The sequence below is a fragment of the Oncorhynchus kisutch genome, unplaced genomic scaffold, assembly GCF_002021735.2.
Source record: "Oncorhynchus kisutch isolate 150728-3 unplaced genomic scaffold, Okis_V2 Okis02a-Okis13b_hom, whole genome shotgun sequence".
Classification (NCBI taxonomy): Eukaryota; Metazoa; Chordata; class Actinopteri; order Salmoniformes; family Salmonidae; genus Oncorhynchus; species Oncorhynchus kisutch.
Genome location: NW_022261979.1, coordinates 1,158,394 through 1,177,867, shown reverse-complemented (window position 1 = coordinate 1,177,867; position 19,474 = coordinate 1,158,394). Strand labels below are relative to the sequence as shown.

The following is a 19,474-nucleotide window of genomic DNA, read 5'->3' as shown; positions in this document are numbered from 1 at the left end:
ACTCACCAGACATGTCACCCATTGAGCATGTTTGGAATGCTCTGGACCGGCGTGTACAACGGCATGTTCCAGTTCCAGCCAATATCCAGCAACTTCACACAGACATTGAAGAGGAGAGGGACAACATTCCACAGGCCACAATCAACGGCCTGATCAACTCTATGTGAAGGAGATGTGTCGCGTTGCATGAGGCAGATGGTGGTCACACCAGATACGGACTGGTTTTCTGATCTACGCCCCTACTTTTTTTTTAGGTATTTGTGACCAACAGATGTATATCTGTATTCTCAGTCATGTTAAATCCATAGATTAGGGTCTAATTTATTTATTTAAATTGACTGAATTCCTTATATGAACTGTATGAACTGTAAAATATTCTAAATTGTTGCATGTTGCATTTATATTTTTGTTCAGTGTAGCTGACTCATAGCTAGCTAAACAATGAACCATAATCCCAACTCATGACGTTACTACACTGCATGAATCTGCAGGTAGCTAACCAACCAGGTTCAATGTTAGCTAGCCAAGCAAATGGCTCTGAGATACGAATAGTAAGATTGTACATGTAACATAAGCTAGCTAGCCAGCCAGCTAACATTAGCTAGCTAGCATTACACTTTAACTTGAAATTATAACACTTTCTTACCCATATACATGGACGCGTCTCCTGCATTGGAAGCGTCTCCTGTCATGTATGCCATGGTTGCCCTAAATTTGAAGATGTAATCCGGAGACAGGTGTTTTCTCCATCTCCTTAGCTATCATACTCGAATTCCACTTACCCCATTTCTCCAGAAAGTGGAGAGCAACACATATGCAGTTTTACTACGCAATACTTAAAAAGAAAAAGCTGCGTTAGACACGATTACCAACACATAGTGACCAGCTCAAATAGACAGACGCGTGCTAAATGGCAGACCAATCCAAACTCATCACTTGGTATGTCCCTTCCATTCATTATCTCAGCCAATCATGGCTAGCAAGAAGGTTGCTGTCTTTTCTGTGGCTAAACCAACTAGGCTTGCAATTTAAATGTTTTACTCGTATTTACAGATCGGCATACAAGTTTGTTATTAAGGCACATGAAAGTTCACATGTTCGAGTAGGCATTTCCGCCAAAAAACGCCTTTTGAAAATGAAAAATGTCTAATTGAAAAGGTACTCTTGTGAAGTACGCCAAGTTTCCTGAAACTGGACACATAATAATCAAAAAGAGAATTGACTGTAATGTTCTTCATCAGCCCTGTTTCTTAGCCTTGTATTGTAGCACCATCTAGTGTGGGACAACATTACTGTCCAATCCATTTTAATATTGGAGTTAAAGCTTTGATCTCCAGCTTCAGAAAAACAGAATAGCCACTTTATTAGCATCAGTCATTTTCATCCAAATGTAATTTTTTTTAAACTCATGAGTGAATAAGAAGTAAAAACACCACTGAGGTTCAGGGTCTGTCATTCCAACAGATGAAACACACCATAACTCTAAAATAACAGAAATATAACAGAAATTAAATAGAGAAATGCATTCCAAAGGGAAGGAGTGGTTGTTGCATTCTTCTTGTGTTCCAAACGGATAAACTTTAGCTGTCCTTTGTGAGTGGTTATTGTTCCTCATCCCTTGATCTCCACGATTTAAAACTTAAATATGTACTTCCTGCATAGCAGAGTGACACCAGGAAGGCAAAGAACTGAAAAACAGATATATGAAAACATTCAAATTCAGTACAATACTGGGTATAAGTTTGAGTAGGCTTAAATGGACCAAATGGATAGCATTCTGGATGGTACACAGTGGCATCATACATCTCTTATCTGTCTTGTAGGCGTATATTTAGCATTTTAATATTGTATATTTTAATATCGCTGTAATCATAAATCATATTTGTGGTATATTTTAAAAGCTGGCGTGATTTAAATATCTGTCTGGGAGTTCTGAGGTGGTTTTCTTACTGTGGATGCTACCCAGCAGTTGTAGTTATGGCGTCCCTTAACAGCATGGCTGATTGAGGCTGCGTCTACTGCTGCTGCCACCACATACATCACTGTAGCACTACTGTTGAAGAACAGACCCTGTAGAACACCACATACATCACCGTAGCACTACTGTTGAAGAACAGACCCTGTAGAACACCACATACATCACTGTAGCACTACTGTTGAAGAACAGACCCTGTAGAACACCACATACATCACTGTAGCACTACTGTTAAGAACAGACCCTGTAGAATGACAACAACAGGATTGGCTGGCTCAGATACTGTAGGGTAGTACACATTATAGAATGGTTTCATTTGATCACATTCATAAAGACTTGGTTCATCTATTTGCTCTCTCCCCCAAAACCATCAAGGCAGTTTCTCCATTGGTTTTCTGTTACATAAATAGTCCACAATTATTCAATTACTAGATTTATAATAAACAACCTCAATCACTCAAGTTTCAAATAATGCGCTGTTGTATTATGTGTCGTAGTATGTGTCGTACCACAGTTGTCCAGGGGACCTGAGGGATCCTGTTGTAAGCCATGGTCAGGTAGATGATGAGGAAGATGACCGTCAGGACCCAGTACAAGATGGCCACAAACATGACCCACCCAAAGGCAGACACACGGAAGTACTCCGTCCCTGCTATCAGCATCCATACCAGCAGACCAAACACCTGAGGGGACAAGGAAACATAGAGCCAGCATTCCAAATGGTATCCTTTTCCATTTATAGTGCACTACTTTTTAACAGTGCCCATAGGGCTCCAGTAGAAAGTAGTGCACTATACAGGGAATAGCACACATAGTCAGTGATGGCTGTGATCTGGTTGTGTCTACCTTATCATGTATTCAAATGCATTTGCTGTGCCTATCTTGAAGGCATACTGTAGAAAGACATTATAATGAAAGGAAATAATATATCCTGAATCAAATCATATGCACAGGATCCAGTGCAGTGTAGAGGGATCTGTTTACCTGCAAACGCTCATCTTAAACAGTACCACAGCTATACAAAGTAGAACATAATTGCCAAGTGATTTTTCATAGTTTGTATTTCTGGAACCTAAATTAAACCCGCAGCTGACTGACACCTATCTGATCTGCTCATTCATTCAGAATGCCATCACACATTGATCATGATAAATCTATAGATGCATATTGTTATATTGCGTGCTACTGTAAATAATGGGACGTTTTGTCCTCTGTTGCACTGCAAACCTCCCTTCCTGTTATTAAAAGAAAATAATGTTTCATTGGTTGCTTCATGTCACAGGAAAAAATAATGTCTGGCCTAAGTGGAAGAGGAGGCTCTTTTGGGCACATTCTCCTCTGATGCTGGAAGGAAAATGGACAATGAAACTGACCTTGTTTTTTAAGCAACTTCCCTTTCCAGAGAAAATAAAACACTGTACTGAGAACCAATGTCTGTCTACACAATAAGTATCTGATATTACAGAAAGTAGTCTATATTACAGAAAGTATTCTATATTACAGAAAGTAGTCTATATTACAGGATGTAGTCTATATTACAGAAAGTATTCTATATTACAGGAAGTAGTCTATATTACAGAAAGTATTCTATATTACAGAAAGTAGTCTATATTACAGAAAGTAGTCTATATTACAGGAAGTAGGTTGACATTATGGTCATTTTCTCCAGTTATATTTCCTTGAAAAATTTGCTATAATTGAATCTTCAGTTCAGTGCAGTGTTCAATACAATGTCATGTCACCATCTGTGAAAAAACGTCATACAGGTCATTAGCCTGTGCAAAATGTGTATCAAATGCACATAAAATATACAGGTCAAACAGAATGCAAATCTGTATAAAAGTAATGGGATTCAGCAAATGACAAACTCTTCCCTTTATCAGAACTAATTGTGCCCCTATGATAAGGGTACAATTAGCCATGTGATACAAGGTATGAACAATATAAAATGTCTGATCTTCATAATGTGTTTAATTTGTTTAATCAACAAAGCGGTATTGATTCCCTCCATGAATTCTGATGGCAGTTATTGTGAGAAAGATGGTAAAAGCCACTGCCAAAGTGATTTCAATAAATTATTACATTGAACTTGGACACAAATATGTTCGTGCTGCAGTTAGGACATCACTCTCTGCAACTGGATCCTGAACTCCCTGAGGGGTAGAGCATGGGCTGTGAGGATTGGCAACAACACCTCCTCTACACTGACTCTTAACTCAGGGGCCCCCCAGGGGTGTCCTCAGTCCTCTGCTGTACCCCCTGTTCATCCACAACTGTGTGGTTTTGCATGACACCAACTCCCTCATGAACTTTGCTGACGACAACATGGTTGTGTGCCTGATAACCAACAACAATGAGTCAGCCTATAAGGAGGATGTAAGTGAACTGGCATTGACAACAACCTCTCCCTCAAAGTCAGCAAAACAAAGGAGTTAATTGTTAACTTCAGGAAGCAGGGATGTGAACATGCCCCGATCCACATCAACCGGACTGCAGTAGAGAGAGTCACTAGTTTTAAGTTCCTCAGTTTCCATATCACCTAGGACGTGTCATGGACCAACACCTCCACCACTGTTGTCAAGAGGGCACAACAGAATGCCGCCCCGGGTCCTCTCCAAATACTAGCCCTGCACCATCAAGAATGTCCTGACCGGTTGCATCACGGCCTGCTGTTTGGGGTTTTAGGCTGGGTTTCTGTACAGCACTTTGAGATATCAGCTGATGTACGAAGGGCTATATAAATACATTTGATTTGATATGGTACGGGAATTGTTCCCTATACGACCGCAAGGTCCTCCAGCGGGTGGTGAAGACGGCCCAGTACATCATGGGACCGTGGTCTCACCCATCCAGTACATCTACTCGAAACAGTGCCTGAGGAAGTCATGCAGCATCATCCAGGACCCCACACACCCAAGCCACAAGCTGTTCTCTCCCTCCCTTAACATCTGGCAGACGGTCAGAGCATGAGGTCTGATACCAACAGGCTCAGAGACCGTTTCTATCTACAAGCCATGAGACTGTTGAACAATTGAACTGGACTGACCACCTGCTCTGATTCTCCTCACCTTAGCACACATGCACCCACTCATGCACACGCCCATATAGACGTACACACATTTACATTCATGCTACACACTGACATCACAACTCAGAGCATGCGCAGACCAGCTGGCTGGTGTGTTTACGGATATATTCAATCGATCCCTATCCCAGTGTGCTGTCCCCACATGTTTCAAGATGGCCACCATTGTTCCTGTACCCAATAATGGAAAGGTAACTGAACTAAATGACTATCGCCTCATAGCACTCACCTCTGTCATCATGAAGTGCCTTGAGAGACTAGTCAAGGATCATATCACCTCCATCTTACCTGTCACCCTAGACCCACTTCAATTTGCTTACCACCCCAATAGGCCCAAAGACGATGCAATCGCCATCACACTGCACACTCCCATCTGGACAAGAGGAATACATATGTAAGAATGCTGTTCATTGACTAAAGCTCAGCATTCAACACCATAGTACCCTTCCAGCTCATCATTGAGCTCGAGGCTCTGGGTCTGAACCCCGCCCTGTGCAACTGGGTCCTGGACATCCTGATGGGCCACCCCCAGGTGGTGAACATAGGAAACAACACTTCCACTTCGCTGATCCACAACACTGGGGCCCCTCAAGGTTGCGTACTCAGCCCCTTCCTGTACTCCCTGTTCACCCATGACTGCGTGGCCAAGCACGCCTCCAACTCAATCATCAAGTTTGCAGACGACACTACAGTGGTAGGCTTGATTACCAACAACAACGAGACAGCCTACAGGGAGGGGGTGAGGGCTCTGGGAGTGTGGTGTCAGGAAAACAACATCTCACTCAATGTCAACAAAACAAAGGAGATGATCGTGGACTTCAGGAAACAGCAGAGGGAGCACCCCCCTATCCACATCGACGGGACAGTAGTGGAGAAGGTGGAAAGTTTTACGTTTCTCTGCGTACACATCACGACAAACTGAAATGGTCCACCCACACAAACAGTGTGGTGAAGAAGGCGCAATAGCTTGTCACCTAAAACCCTTACAAACTTTTACAGGTGCAGAATTGAGAGAATCCTGTCAGGATGTATCAACGCCTGGTATGGCAAATGTACCGCCCACAACCGCAGGGCTCGCCTTCAGGACACCTACAGTACCCAATGTCACAGGAAGTCCAAAAAGACCATCAAGGACAACAACCACCCGAGCCACTGCCTGTTCACCTCTCTATTATCCAGAATGCGAGGTCAGTACAGGTGCATCAAAACTGGGACCGAAAGACTGAAAAACAGCTTCTATCTCAAGGCCATCAGACTGATAAATAGCCATCACTAGCACAGAGAGGCTGCCGCCTATGTACACAGACTTGAAATCATTGGCAACTTTAATAAATGGAACACTAGCCACTTTAATAATGTCACATTAATAATGTTTTCATATCTTGCATTACTCATCTCATATGTACAGTGCCTTGCAAAACTATTCATCCCCTGGCGTTTTTCCTATTTTGTTGCACTACAACCTGTAATTGAAATAGATATTTATTTGGATTTCATGTAATGGACATAAAAAAAATAGTCAAACAATAAAGTGAATAATTAAAAATGGAAAAGTGGTGCATGCATATGTATTCACTCCCTTTACTACGAAGCCCCTAAATTAGATCTGGTGGAACCAATTACAGTTGAAGTCTGAAGTTTACATACACTTAGGTTGGAGTCATTAAAACTAGTTTTTCATCCACTCCACAAATGTCTTGTTAAGAAACTATAGTTTGGGCAAGTCGGTTAGGACATCTACTTTGTGCATGACACAAGTAATTTTTCCCCAAAAAATTACAGACAGATTATTTCACTTATAATTCACTGTATCACAATTCCAGTGGGTCAGAAGTTTACATACACTAAACAGCTTGGAAAATTCTAGAAAATTATGTCATGGCTTTAGAAGCTTCTGATAGGTTAATTGACATGATTTGAGTCAATTGGAGGTGTACCTGTTGATATATTTCAAGACCTACCTCCAAACTCAGTGCCTCTTTGCTTGACATCATCGGAAAATGAAAATAAATCAGCCAAGACCTCAGAAACAAAATTGGAGACCTCCACAAGTCTGGTTCATCATTGGGAGCAATTTCCAAATGCCTGAAGGTACCACATTCATCTGTACAAACAATAGTACGCAAGTATAAACACCATGGGACCATGCAGCCGTCATACCACTAGAGATGAACATACTTTGGTGCGAATAGTGCAAATCAATCCCAGAACAACAGCAAAGGACCTTGTGAAGATGCTGGAGGAAACAGGTACAAAAGTATCTATATCCACAGTAAAACAAGTCCTATAACGACATAACCTGAAAGGCTGCTCAGCAAGGAAGAAGCCACTGCTCCAAAACCGACATAAAAAGACTACGGTTTGCAACTGCACATGGGGACAAAGATCATACTTTTTGGAGAAATGTCCTCTGGTCTGATGAAACAAAAATAGAACTGTTTGGCCATAATGACCATCTTTATGTTTGGAGAAAGAATATGGCACCACAACAAACCTGCCAAGAGAGGGCCGCCCACCAAAACTCCCGGACCAAGCAAGGAGGGCAATAATCAGAGAGGCAACAAAGAGACCAAAGATAACCCTGAAGGAGCTGCAAACCTCCACAGAGATTGGAGTATCTGTCCACTTTAAGTATACGGAAGAGTGGCCAGAAAAAAGCCATTGTTTAAAGAAAAAAATAAGCAAACACATTTGGTGTTCACCAAAAGGCATGTGGGCGACTCCCCAAACATATGGAAGAAGGTACTCTGGTCAGATGAGACTAAAATTAAGCTTTTTGGCCATCAAGGTAAATGCTATGACGTAAACCCAACACCTCTCATAACCACCGAGAACCTCATCCCCACTGTGAAGCATTGTGGTGGCAGCATCATGCTGTGGGGATGTTTTCATCGGCAAGGACTGGGAAACTGGTCAGAATTGATGGATGGTGCTAAATACAGGATAATTCTTGAGGGAAAGCTGTTTCCGTCTTCCTGAGATTTGAGACTGGGACAGAGGTTCACCTTCCAGCAGGACAATGACCCTAAGCATACTGCTAAAACAACACTTGAGTGGTTTATTTAGGGGAACATTTAAATGTCTTGGAATGGCCTAGTCAAAGCCCAGACCTCAATCCAATTGAGAATCTGTGGTATAACTTAAAGATTGCTGTACACCAGCAGAACCCATCCAACTTAATGGAGCTGGAGCAGTTTTGCCTTGAAGAATGAGCAAAAATCAGCCAGATGTGATACAGCCTGGATTTGAATCAGGGACTGTAATAATGCCTCTTGCACTGAGATGCAGTGCCTTAGATCGCATCGCCACTCGGGAGCCCAATTTGCTACACCCGCAATAACATCAGCTAAACACATGTATGTGACCAAACAATTTGATTTGATTTTGATTTGCTACCAGACTCTTGTCATACTGCCCAGTTTAATAAACACTGCCCCCCATCCCAACCTTCTCCAGTATAAGAGTAAATATTGGACTATAAAATGTGCTTTCTTGAATTATACTTGTGCTACTATAAAATGTTAATTCTGTTCTATTGAGCCATGTAATTTATGTTCGTATTCTTAACCTTTATTATGTCTTATTGTTGTTGCATGGTCTATAAGGAACCTGCAAGTAAGCATGTCTTTGGAAGATGTACCATGCGTATCCCGTAGCCTACAGCTTGAACCTTGAAACTTGACTACTTACTATTTCTGCGAAAACGAGGAGCCCCGAAGCAGTGCGAAAAAAGTGCCTATCACATGCCAGAGTAGAGGTGGAAAAGTTGTCCGTGCTGCTGCTGGTAGACGTTATCACAGTGCGCGTTGCTGCTCCTTCCATCTTCAATATTAATCTACCGCGTTTGGATCCTGCCCCCCTGGATTATGAAAACAAATCGTGCTACTCTAATAAAAGGAATGTGGGAAAGATGGCCATGACGAGTATTTCCTGAGTAGACGACAATACTTCCACGGAACTCGTTTTTGTTTTATTTTAGATAATAAGATCTATGACCTGTCTGAATGTCATTCTGTCGTCGTATAACTAATCCTACATACGAAGTATGTTCATCATAATTTGGTCAGTTAGGCCTACACCATTCCCTAAATGTCACTGAGTTGAGAGTGGTTGCATAAAGAGGAACTTTTTTTAATGATAGGTAAATCAGGCTGCCAGAAAGTATTGCCTTTGGTTGGTAATGTTTTGCATAGGGTGCTGTATTTCAGAGGACCTGCGCAGGAGTAATCTACAGCCAAAGACTGAAGAGAGACCAAGCCAGTAGAATGCAGATTGCAGTTTTGAAACTGAGGTAAAAGTGCAGTAACTGCAGTCGGCTGTCTTATTTTGGACGCAATAATTGCTGCATACTGCAGATATACTGGATTCTAACTGCAGTTATACTGCACTCTGACTGGAATCTTTTTTCGTAAGTGCTATGACAGCAGGCAGAGTCTCACTTCTAAAGGAGTGCATAATGCAGGTTAGCTGTGGATTATTAATTTACTAAACTGTAGTCGCACTTTTGCTCAAACAGATACTGTACAGTGTGCCTTCTGGTCAAACAGAACCGTCTGTGTTCAGTTAACGACTGTCTAGACGTGCTGGGGCATGTCCAATAAGGACCATAGTCCTGGCCTAATGTACCTTCGCTAAACCAGATAGTTGTTGATGTAGTTTTCAATCATTGATTAGTTACTACTCTCTCCAGTTAGAAACTCGATATTCATCACCATGTCCTCGGTGTGACAGTAATAAATGTGTTCTGTGGTGGTGTCTAAACTGTACCAGCAGATGGCAGCATATAGACAGACAAAGATCATGGGGAAAGGCAAAGGAAAATGTGAAAACACCTCGAGGCTTAACTACAACTTGTGTATTGTCTTAACAACCAACATAACAATACTCGAAATATGCGATGTAATGTCCAGGCACCCCGCTATGCGTTGTGCATAATTTCATATATATATATTTTGTTGTACCTTTATTTAACTAGGCAAGTCAGTTAAGAACAAATTCTTATTTACAATGATGGCCTACCGGGGAACAGAGTTTAGCCGTGGTATATTGGCTATATACCAAACCCCCTCGTGCCTTATTACTTAATTATACAACAGGTGGGTCTAATCCTGAATGCTGATTGGTTAAAAACGCATTCCAGCCGGTGTCTAATTCCACAAGTTACCACCGGCTAAATCTATGACGCTAAAATGTAGGCAATCAATGTAAATAAGATTTTTTTTAACTGACTTGCCTAGTTAAATAAAGGTTAAATAAAAAATGTTGTGTGTCTAGTTCTGACAGTGCAGCAATATCTAACCATTTCACATATATCCAATACACACAAATCTAAGTAAGGAATGGAATTAAGAATAGATAAATATATGGACGAGCAATAGACGAAGATACAGTAGAATAGTATAGAAAGGTTTAATAAAAAATAAAAACATTTTCAATCTGACTGTCTCAAGCTCAGCCAGACAATTTATAAACTTGATCTCCACTATAAAAAGCATCTAGACATTATCACACATTTCTTTTAGACTAACATTTAGTTTTCAACAGTGGAGATTTGTATAAACCTTGTGGTCTGTCTCTCCAACATTTGCAACATTGTTTCAATATTCAAATTCGATCTCCAAATGTCCCATAGTAACGAACTTGTCGGTAGGAGACAGACAGGCAGGCAGCGTTTGTCATCCAGTCAAAATCATGAATCAGTTGGCATCATTTTTATGGATATAAACAAAGAAATGTCAATAGAAAGCAGGTCAAACGAAACGAAGTGCAGCTAGTATGCAGTCTTTTGAAGTGATTGTGTTAGCTGTGTTGTTGGCTAGCTCCTCTGAAAAACGGTCCTGACATTTCCTATGGCAGGTGAAACCGAGGCTTATTAACTCATTGTTATGGATGTATCCAAATAAATGTCATGAGAAAAACAGCTTAAACTGTTCGACGTGACTGTAAATTAGCCCTAGTTGGCTAGCTAGAAAGCAAGGCATAAGAATGGGACTATACCTATATCTTGTGGAAGGATAAAATAGTATTATTTCATTAAAATAAAATGAAAATATGTCAATCATGATTGTAATATGTTGGTAACCTGTTGTATAATAGTGATAAGGCCAGAGAAGCTGGTGTTTGGAGGATGTATTGGCATGGTTTGCCAACAACACCCATGCCAATATATCCTCCAAACACCAGCTTCTCTGGCATTATCACTTAACTAAATAAAGGTGACAACGTTAATAATGCATTTTATTGTTGTACAGCATTCCGTTGCCATTATTAGGCCTATCTTTTCATAGAGGTGGGATAGGAACATACAGTCCATCTATCTGTCCTCAGACAAACAGCAACATGAGATTCCCTGATTCATTTGAGGAGCAAACGTTTTCTCTTTTAACATGTTTAATGGTGGTTTCTACACAATTAGCAGGAAGAGTAATGTTATCAGTCAGTGTGGTAGTGAATAAAAATAATGGACCATCAATGATTTATTTGTCTGCAATCCAATGCTTCATCAAGGCATATTACCCCCATTCCCTTAAATTACTGATATTACCCCCATTCCCTTAAATTACTGATATTACCCCATTCCCTTAAATTACTGATATTACCCCCATTCCCTTAAATTACTGATATTACCCCCATTCCCTTAAATTACTGATATTACCCCCATTCCCTTAAATTACTGATATTACCCCCATTCCCTTAAATTACTGATATTACCCCATTCCCTTAAATTACTGATATTACCCCATTCCCTTAAATTACTGATATTACCCCATTCCCTTAAATTACTGATATTACCCCCATTCCCTTAAATTACTGATATTACCCCCATTCCCTTAAATTACTGATATTACCCCATTCCCTTAAATTACTGATATTACCCCATTCCCTTAAATTACTGATATTACCCCCATTCCCTTAAATTACTGATATTACCCCATTCCCTTAAATTACTGATATTACCCCCATTCCCTTAAATTACTGATATTACCCCATTCCCTTACATTACTGATATTACCCCATTCCCTTAAATTACTGATATTACCCCCATTCCCTTAAATTACTGATATTACCCCATTCCCTTACATTACTGATATTACCCCATTCTCTTAAATTACTGATATTACCCCCATTCCCTTAAATTACTGATATTACCCCATTCCCTTAAATTACTGATATTACCCCCATTCCCTTAAATTACTGATATTACCCCCATTCCCTTAAATTACTGATATTACCCCATTCCCTTAAATGACTGATATTACCCCATTCCCTTAAATTACTGATATTACCCCCATTCCCTTAAATTACTGATATTACCCCCATTCCCTTAAATGACTGATATTCCTCCCTTTCCCTTAAATTACTTACACATATATATTATATATTTAAGTTAAAACAAGCAGTTACAATATCGCAAGTAATTCACCTTTTAAGAGGTATTATGATTTATAGATGTAGAGTAAAGAGATGCTTCAGGGAAACAGCCTGATAAATAAACTCATAGTATGGAGATTCATTCTGTGAATTCAACAGAGACACATTGATCTCAATGAGATTATAATAGAATGATCATAGTAATTACCTGCAGTAAACAGGCTTTGTATTAGTCAATACTTAATCCTGCCTGAGAATACATTTTAGATTTAACACAATAATTAATAGGTATAACCTCCATTGTCTGGCTGTAGTTATAAGTCTCTATATTTCAGATGATTACTATAAAACCTTGTTAGAATCACACAAGTCCAGAGGAACGTGAAGGTTTAAACAAAAAAAATTAAGCATTATCCTGATTTCCTATGTGTCCAGCAAGAGACATCTTGAAGATGCCTGGATTACGTGCTAAACCTGTATTATAATGGTGCATTGTAGAATAGGTTATAGTTAGAAGATGTAATGTACAAGGCCCCGGATAAATAACAGTGTTTTATGTAATCATACTAAAACAATAGCAACACCATAGTACAGACAATATCCCTGTTTCCCTAGATCTTCAGTTTTGATCATTATTGGTTATTAATTATTGACAATATAATTGTTTAGCTATTCAGTACATCCATCACTCACTATATAACTATATATCAAATACGTTTTATCCTTCTCCACAATTAAACAATGATATGTTTCATGATGCTTGCATTGTTGACATTAGATCTTACTTTACATGTGTTGGTATAAGGCTATACTTGTATGTAAGGCAATGAACTTGCATTTTAATGACGTGTGATTTGCATCAACAGAGGGAAGGGGCGTCACAGAGTACATGTACGTGCTCATCTTTCACTTCTCAACCTTGTAAATTATAATCATAGAACAGTAATGTCTTTGGAGTGGAACAATTATGTTTTTGGAGCATGATTGGAAAAGAAAATGAAACGAGCAGAATTATATTTTTTATCACGAGCAGAATGTATTTTATGGTCTCTGGAGCAGCTGATATAGAAGAGAGGAGGATGGAGAGAAAGGATGGGTCTGGAATCACTTTGATTTCCTCTTCCTTCCTCCACGTCCGGTTCTCAAACAGAACAAGTCAGCCATTAGGAAGAAGCATTGAAGGGCTGAAAGAGCAGCCAACACCAAGGGAAGTAATTAACTCAATGTCTTCAGACCAAACTGGATGTTCAAAACCATTCTCAGAGACCTGGCAAATCCTCTCACCCCTGTATACAAGATAAATATATGCACACATTTTACAGTAATTTCAGTCAATTTCAAGTGTATGGAACAGACGAATATAGGATGAAAGACTATAGCAGAATATACAGTTGAAGTCGGAAGTTTACATACACTTAGATTGGAGTCATTAAAACTCGTTTTTCAACCACTCCACAAATATCTTGATAAAAAAACTATTGTTATTGCAAGTCAGTTTGGACATCTACTAAGTGCATGAAACAAGTCATTTTTCCATCAATTGTTTACAGACAGATAATTTCACTTATAATTCATTGTATCACAATTCCAGTGGGTCAGAAGTTTACATACACTAAGTTGACTGTGCCTTTAAACAGCTTGGAAAAATCCAGAAAATGATGTCATGGCTTTAGAAGCTTCTGATAGGCTATTTGAGCTCATTTGAGTCAACTCACTTGACATTATGGGAAAATCAAAAGAAATCAGCCAAACAATTATAGACCTCCACAAGTCTGGTTCATCATTGGGAGCAATTTCCAAACGCTTGAAGGTACCACATTCATCAGTACGAAAAATAGTACACAAGTATAAACACCATGGGACCACGCAGCCGTCATACCACTCAGGAAGTAGACGCGTTCTGTCTCCTAGATATGAGCGCACTTTGGTGCGACTAGTGCAAATCAATCCCAGAACAACAGTGAAGGATCTTGTGACGATGCTGGAAGAAACAGGTACAAAAGTATCTATACCCACAGTAAAACAAGTCCTATATCGACATAACCTGAAAGGCCGCTCAGCGAGGAAGAAGTCACTGCTCCAAAACCGACATAAAAAGACAGACTACGGTTTGCAACTGCACATGGGGACAAAGATCATACTTTTTGGAGAAATGTCCTCTGGTCTGATGAAACCATAATGACCTTTGTTATGTTTGGAGAAAAAAGGGGGAGGCTTGCAAGCCAAAGAAACCATCCCAACCGTGAAGCATGGGTGTGGCAGCATCATGTTGTGGGGGTGCTTTGCTGCAGGAGGGACTGGTGCACTTAACAAAATAGATCGCATCATGAGGTAGGAAAATGATGTGGATATATTGAAGCAACATCTCAAGACTTCAGTCAGGAAGCTAAAGCTTGGTCGCAAATGGGTCTTCCAAATGGACAATGACCCCAAGCATACATCCAGAGTTGTGGCAAAATGGTTTAAGGACAACAAAGTCAAGGTATTGGAGTGGCTATCACAAAGCCCTGACCACAATCCTTTAGAATATTTGTGGGCATAACTGAAAAAGCATGTGTGAGCAAGGAGGCCTACAAACCTGACTCAGTTACACCAGCTCTGTCAGGAGGAATGGGCCAAAATTCACCCAACTTATTGTGGAAAGCTTGTGGAAGGCTACCCGAAACGTTTGACCCAAGTTAAACCATTTAAAGGCAATGATACCAAATACTAATTGAGTGTATGTAAACTTTTGACCCACTGGGAATGTGATGAAAGAAATAAAAGCTGAAATAAATCATTCTCTCTACTATTATTCTGACATTTCACATTTTTAAAATGAAGTGGTGATCCTAACTGAACTAAGACAGGGAATTTCTAGGATTACGTGTCAGGAATTGTGAAAAACTGAGTTTAAATGTATTTTGCTAAGGTGTATGTAAACTTCGACTTCAACTGTAGCTACCTTGACCTGATCTCAAGAAACTCTAAAATGCTGCGTCGGAAAACAATGTAACATGAATATCTTATACGTGGGTTTCTACTTTTACCTTAATGTGATAATTCAACTTACCTGAATTAGTCAGCTGGCAGGCATATAGCCACCTACACAACCTTGTACCTCAGTGTTATCATTCACTACTCCAAGAGTAAACAAGTCTATGAAGAGCTTGCAGGCAAATTGTGGGGCTGCAGCAAATTATTATTTGGCCCCAAATACAGGGGGGGGGGGTGTGTGTGTGTGTGTGTGTGTGTGTGTTTGTACGTGCGTGTGTGTGTGTGTGTACGTGCGTGCGTGCGCGTCTGTGTGTGTACGTGCGCGCGTGTGTGTGTATGCGTGTGTACGTGCGTGTGTGTGTGTACGTGTGTGTGTATGCATGTGTACGTGTGTACGTGCTTGCGTGCGTGAGTGTGTACGTGTGTGTGTGTACGTGTGTACATGTGTGTGTGTGTACGTGTGTGTGTGTGTGTACCCAAATAACAGTCTTCCAATTGACGTCAAACAGCTTTTTAAAAGCAGTCATAAATCATTAGCTTTTATAAACAGATTGCAGTGTTTAATGTAGAGTTTGGTTTACTGGCCCCTAAGATTAGATACATAGCATCAATCAAATATATTTATAAATCCCTTTTTACATCAGCAAATGTCACAAGTGCTTATACAGAAACCCAGCCTAAAACCCCAAACAGCAAGCAATGAAGATATAGACAAGGCATCGAAGATACATTTCCTCAAGCAACACCATACCTTGGTGTGAGAGAAAGATATAGAAGATGGAGAAGATACATGTCCTCAAGCTACTCCATACCTTGGTGTGAGAGACAGATAGAGAAGATGGAGAAGATACATGTCCTCAAGCTACTCCATACCTTGGTGTGAGAGAAAGATAGAGAAGATGGAGAAGATACATGTCCTCAAGCTACTCCATACCTTGGTGTGAGAGAAAGAGAGAAGAGTCCCGTTGAAGCTCTGCTTTATGGACTCCTTCTACTCTAGCCTGATGGATTGTTTATGGAGACTTTTACTGATCGGTATGATTGTGTTAGACCCAGTTATAAACTTGGTGGTTCGAGCCCTGAATGCTGTTTGGCTGACAGCCGTGGTATATCAGAAAAAACATGTATTTTGTCACGGCCGTCGAAAGAACTGGACCAAGGTGCCAGGTCGCAGTTGCAAATGAGACCTTGTTCTCAACTAGCCTACCTGGTTAAATAAAGGTGAAATAAAAAAAAGGGTGGTGAGCGTACATTTCTTTTTATTTAAGATAAATGTCGCCAACAAAACAAGAAAGCAAGAAAATGACCGTGAAACTCAACAGGGCTAAGTGCCACAAACAAAGTTAACTACCCACAATCACAGGTGGGAAAAGGGCTGCCTAAGTGTGGTTCCCAATCAGAGACAACGATAGACAGCTGTCCCTGATTGAGAACCATACCTGGCCAAAACAAAGAAATACAAAACATAGAATATAGAATGCCCACCCCACATCACACCCTGACCTAACCAAATAGAGAAATAAAACGTCTCTCTAAAGTCAGGGCTTTACAGTAACCCCCCCCCCCCCCCAAGGTGCAGACTCTGGCCGCAAAACCTGAACCTGTAGGGGAGGGTCCGGGTGGGCATCTATCCGCGATGGTGACTCTGGTGCTGGACGAAGACCCCTCTCCACCTCTGTTTCACCCCGCTTTGGTGGCGTCTCTGGTGTGGGGACCCTCTCTGCGGGCCCCGGACTGGGCACCCTCGTTGCGGGCCCCGGACTGGAAACCGTCGCTGGAGGCTCCGGACTGGAGACAATCACTGGAGGCTTCGTGCCATGACTCCTCACTGGAGGTTTCGTGCCATGGATCATCACTGGAGGCTTCCTGCCATGGATCATCACTGGAGGCTTCCTGCCATGGATCATCACTGGAGGCTTCATGCTATGGATCATCACTGGAGGCTTCTTGTCATGGATCATCACTGGAGTGGAGAGCCACACGGGAGGCCTGGCTCTGGGAGCAGGCACAGGACTCACCAGGCTGGGGAGACATACAGGAGGCTTTGTCCTTGGCAGAGGCATCGGATACACTGGGCCGTGGAGGCGCACTGGAGGTCTCGAGCTTAGAGCCTGCACAACCCGTCCTGGCTGGGTGGTTATCTTCGCCCTGCAAATGCCGGGGAGCTGGGGTGTAGCGCACCGGGCTGTGAATGTGCACAGGACGCACTGGGCTGTGCAGATGTACCGGAGGCACAGTGCACAGAGCCGGGGCAGGATATCCTGGGCCGAAGAGACGCACTGGAGACCAGGCGTGCTGAGCCGTCACCATCCATCCTGGCTGGATGCTCACCCTAGCCCGGCAGATGCGGGGAGCTGGGATGTAGCGCACCGGGCTGTGAACGCGCTCTGGACACACCGTGCGCTCCACCGCATAACACGGTGCCTGACCAGTACGACGCTCGCCACGGTAAGCACGGGGAGTTGGCTCAGGTCTGAATCCTGACTCTGCCACACTCCCAGTGTGCCTCCCCAAAAAAACTTTGGAGTGGCCTCCCGGTCCTTAGTGCCAGCCGTGGCCCTGTGTAATCCTGGGCCCTCTTTCTCACTGCCTCCACCTTCCTCGCTGCTTCTACCTGCTCCCACAGCAGGCGATCCTTTCCAGCCAGGATCTCCTCCCACGTCCAGGATCCCTTGCCGTCCAGGATGTCATCCCATGTCCAGTCCTCCTTTTTACCACGCTGCTTGGTCCTTTTGTGCTGGGTATTTCTGTCACGGCCGTCGAAAGAACTGGACCAAGGTGCAGGGTGGTGAGCGTACATTTCTTTTTATTTAAGATAAATGTCGCCAACAAAACAAGACCACGACCATGAAGCTCAACAGGGCTAAGTGCCACAAATAAAGTTAACTACCCACAATCACAGGTGGGAAAAAGGGCTGCCTAAGTATGGTTCCCAATCAGAGACAACATTAGACAGCTGTCCCTGATTGAGAACCATAACCGGCCAAAACAAAGAAATACAAAACATAGAAAATAGAACATAGAATGCCCACCCCACATCACACCCTAACCAAATAGAGAAATAAAACGGCTCTCTAAGGTCAGTGCATGACCATTTCTACTGCTCTAATTACTTTGGTAATCAGTTCATAATACCAATAAGGCACCTCGGGGTGCCACACCCCCCCAGGCCTTATTGCTTAATTATAATATGTCTTCATCTCCTCTGTGGAAAAGGAGAAGGAATTCAAAACCAGAGCATAATAGTATTCTACTGAGTACTGAGAAGTGCAGAAACACTACAATGATGTTTGAAAGTGTCCAGCTGAGGCGATTTTGAAACACTGTCCCTTTTCAGCCCTGGGGGTCTCATTTTGTCTCAAACAGAAAATGTGGAACTAGTGAAGCTGCTTGTGCAGTTGGTTTGTTAGTTCCTGGTGTGCTGTTTCTGTTTCTATCAACCCACCATGTCATACAGCTACACTAACCACACCCATCATTGGACTGTTTTAGCCTTACAATTATGGGTGTTTGTGTTGAGTAACATATTAGAATGTGTGTCTGTTGTGTATGGATGTGTACAGTACCATATTATAATGTGTCTGTTGTGTATGGATGTGTACAGTACCATATTATAATGTGTATGTTGTGTATGGATGTGTACAGTACCATATTATAATGTGTCTGTTGTGTATGGATGTGTACAGTACCATATTATAATGTGTCTGTTGTGTATGGATGTGTACAGTACCATATTATAATGTGTCTGTTGTGTATGGATGTGTACAGTACCATATTATAATGTGTATGTTGTGTATGAGTGTGTACAGTACCATATTATAATGTGTCTGTTGTGTATGAGTGTGTACAGTACCATATTATAATGTGTATGTTGTGTATGGATGTGTACAGTACCATATTATAATGTGTCTGTTGTGTATGGATGTGTACAGTACCATATTATAATGTGTCTGTTGTGTATGGATGTGTACAGTACCATATTATAATGTGTATGTTGTGTATGGATGTGTACAGTACCATATTATAATGTGTCTGTTGTGTATGGATGTGTACAGTACCATATTATA

The 19,474-nt window shown here is 41.4% G+C and overlaps 1 protein-coding gene across 1 annotated transcript; it reads right to left on the bottom strand.

The window, feature by feature from the left end:
* Positions 1-1,289: 1,289 nt before the first annotated feature.
* Positions 1,290-9,189, bottom strand: LOC109879471 (CKLF-like MARVEL transmembrane domain-containing protein 8). The gene is made up of 4 exons (XM_031811753.1): positions 8,751-9,189; positions 2,485-2,658; positions 1,951-2,070; positions 1,290-1,688 (listed from the first exon to the last, which is right to left on the bottom strand). Exons 1-4 carry the CDS (start codon positions 8,880-8,882, stop codon positions 1,602-1,604), a joined length of 513 nt encoding a protein of 170 aa, XP_031667613.1. The 5' UTR covers positions 8,883-9,189; the 3' UTR covers positions 1,290-1,601.
* Positions 9,190-19,474: the final 10,285 nt, after the last annotated feature.

Coding starts and splice junctions, on each gene's coding strand:
- LOC109879471 (XM_031811753.1), bottom strand. CDS start 8,882: ATGGAAGGAGCAGCAACGCGCACTGTGATAACGTCTACCAGCAGCAGC. Junction 2,659..8,750: donor TCCTCGTTTTCGCAGAAATA/GTAAGTAGTCAA, acceptor TTGTCCCCTCAG/GTGTTTGGTCTGCTGGTATG. Junction 1,689..1,950: donor ACTGCTGGGTAGCATCCACA/GTAAGAAAACCA, acceptor TCTGTTTTTCAG/TTCTTTGCCTTCCTGGTGTC.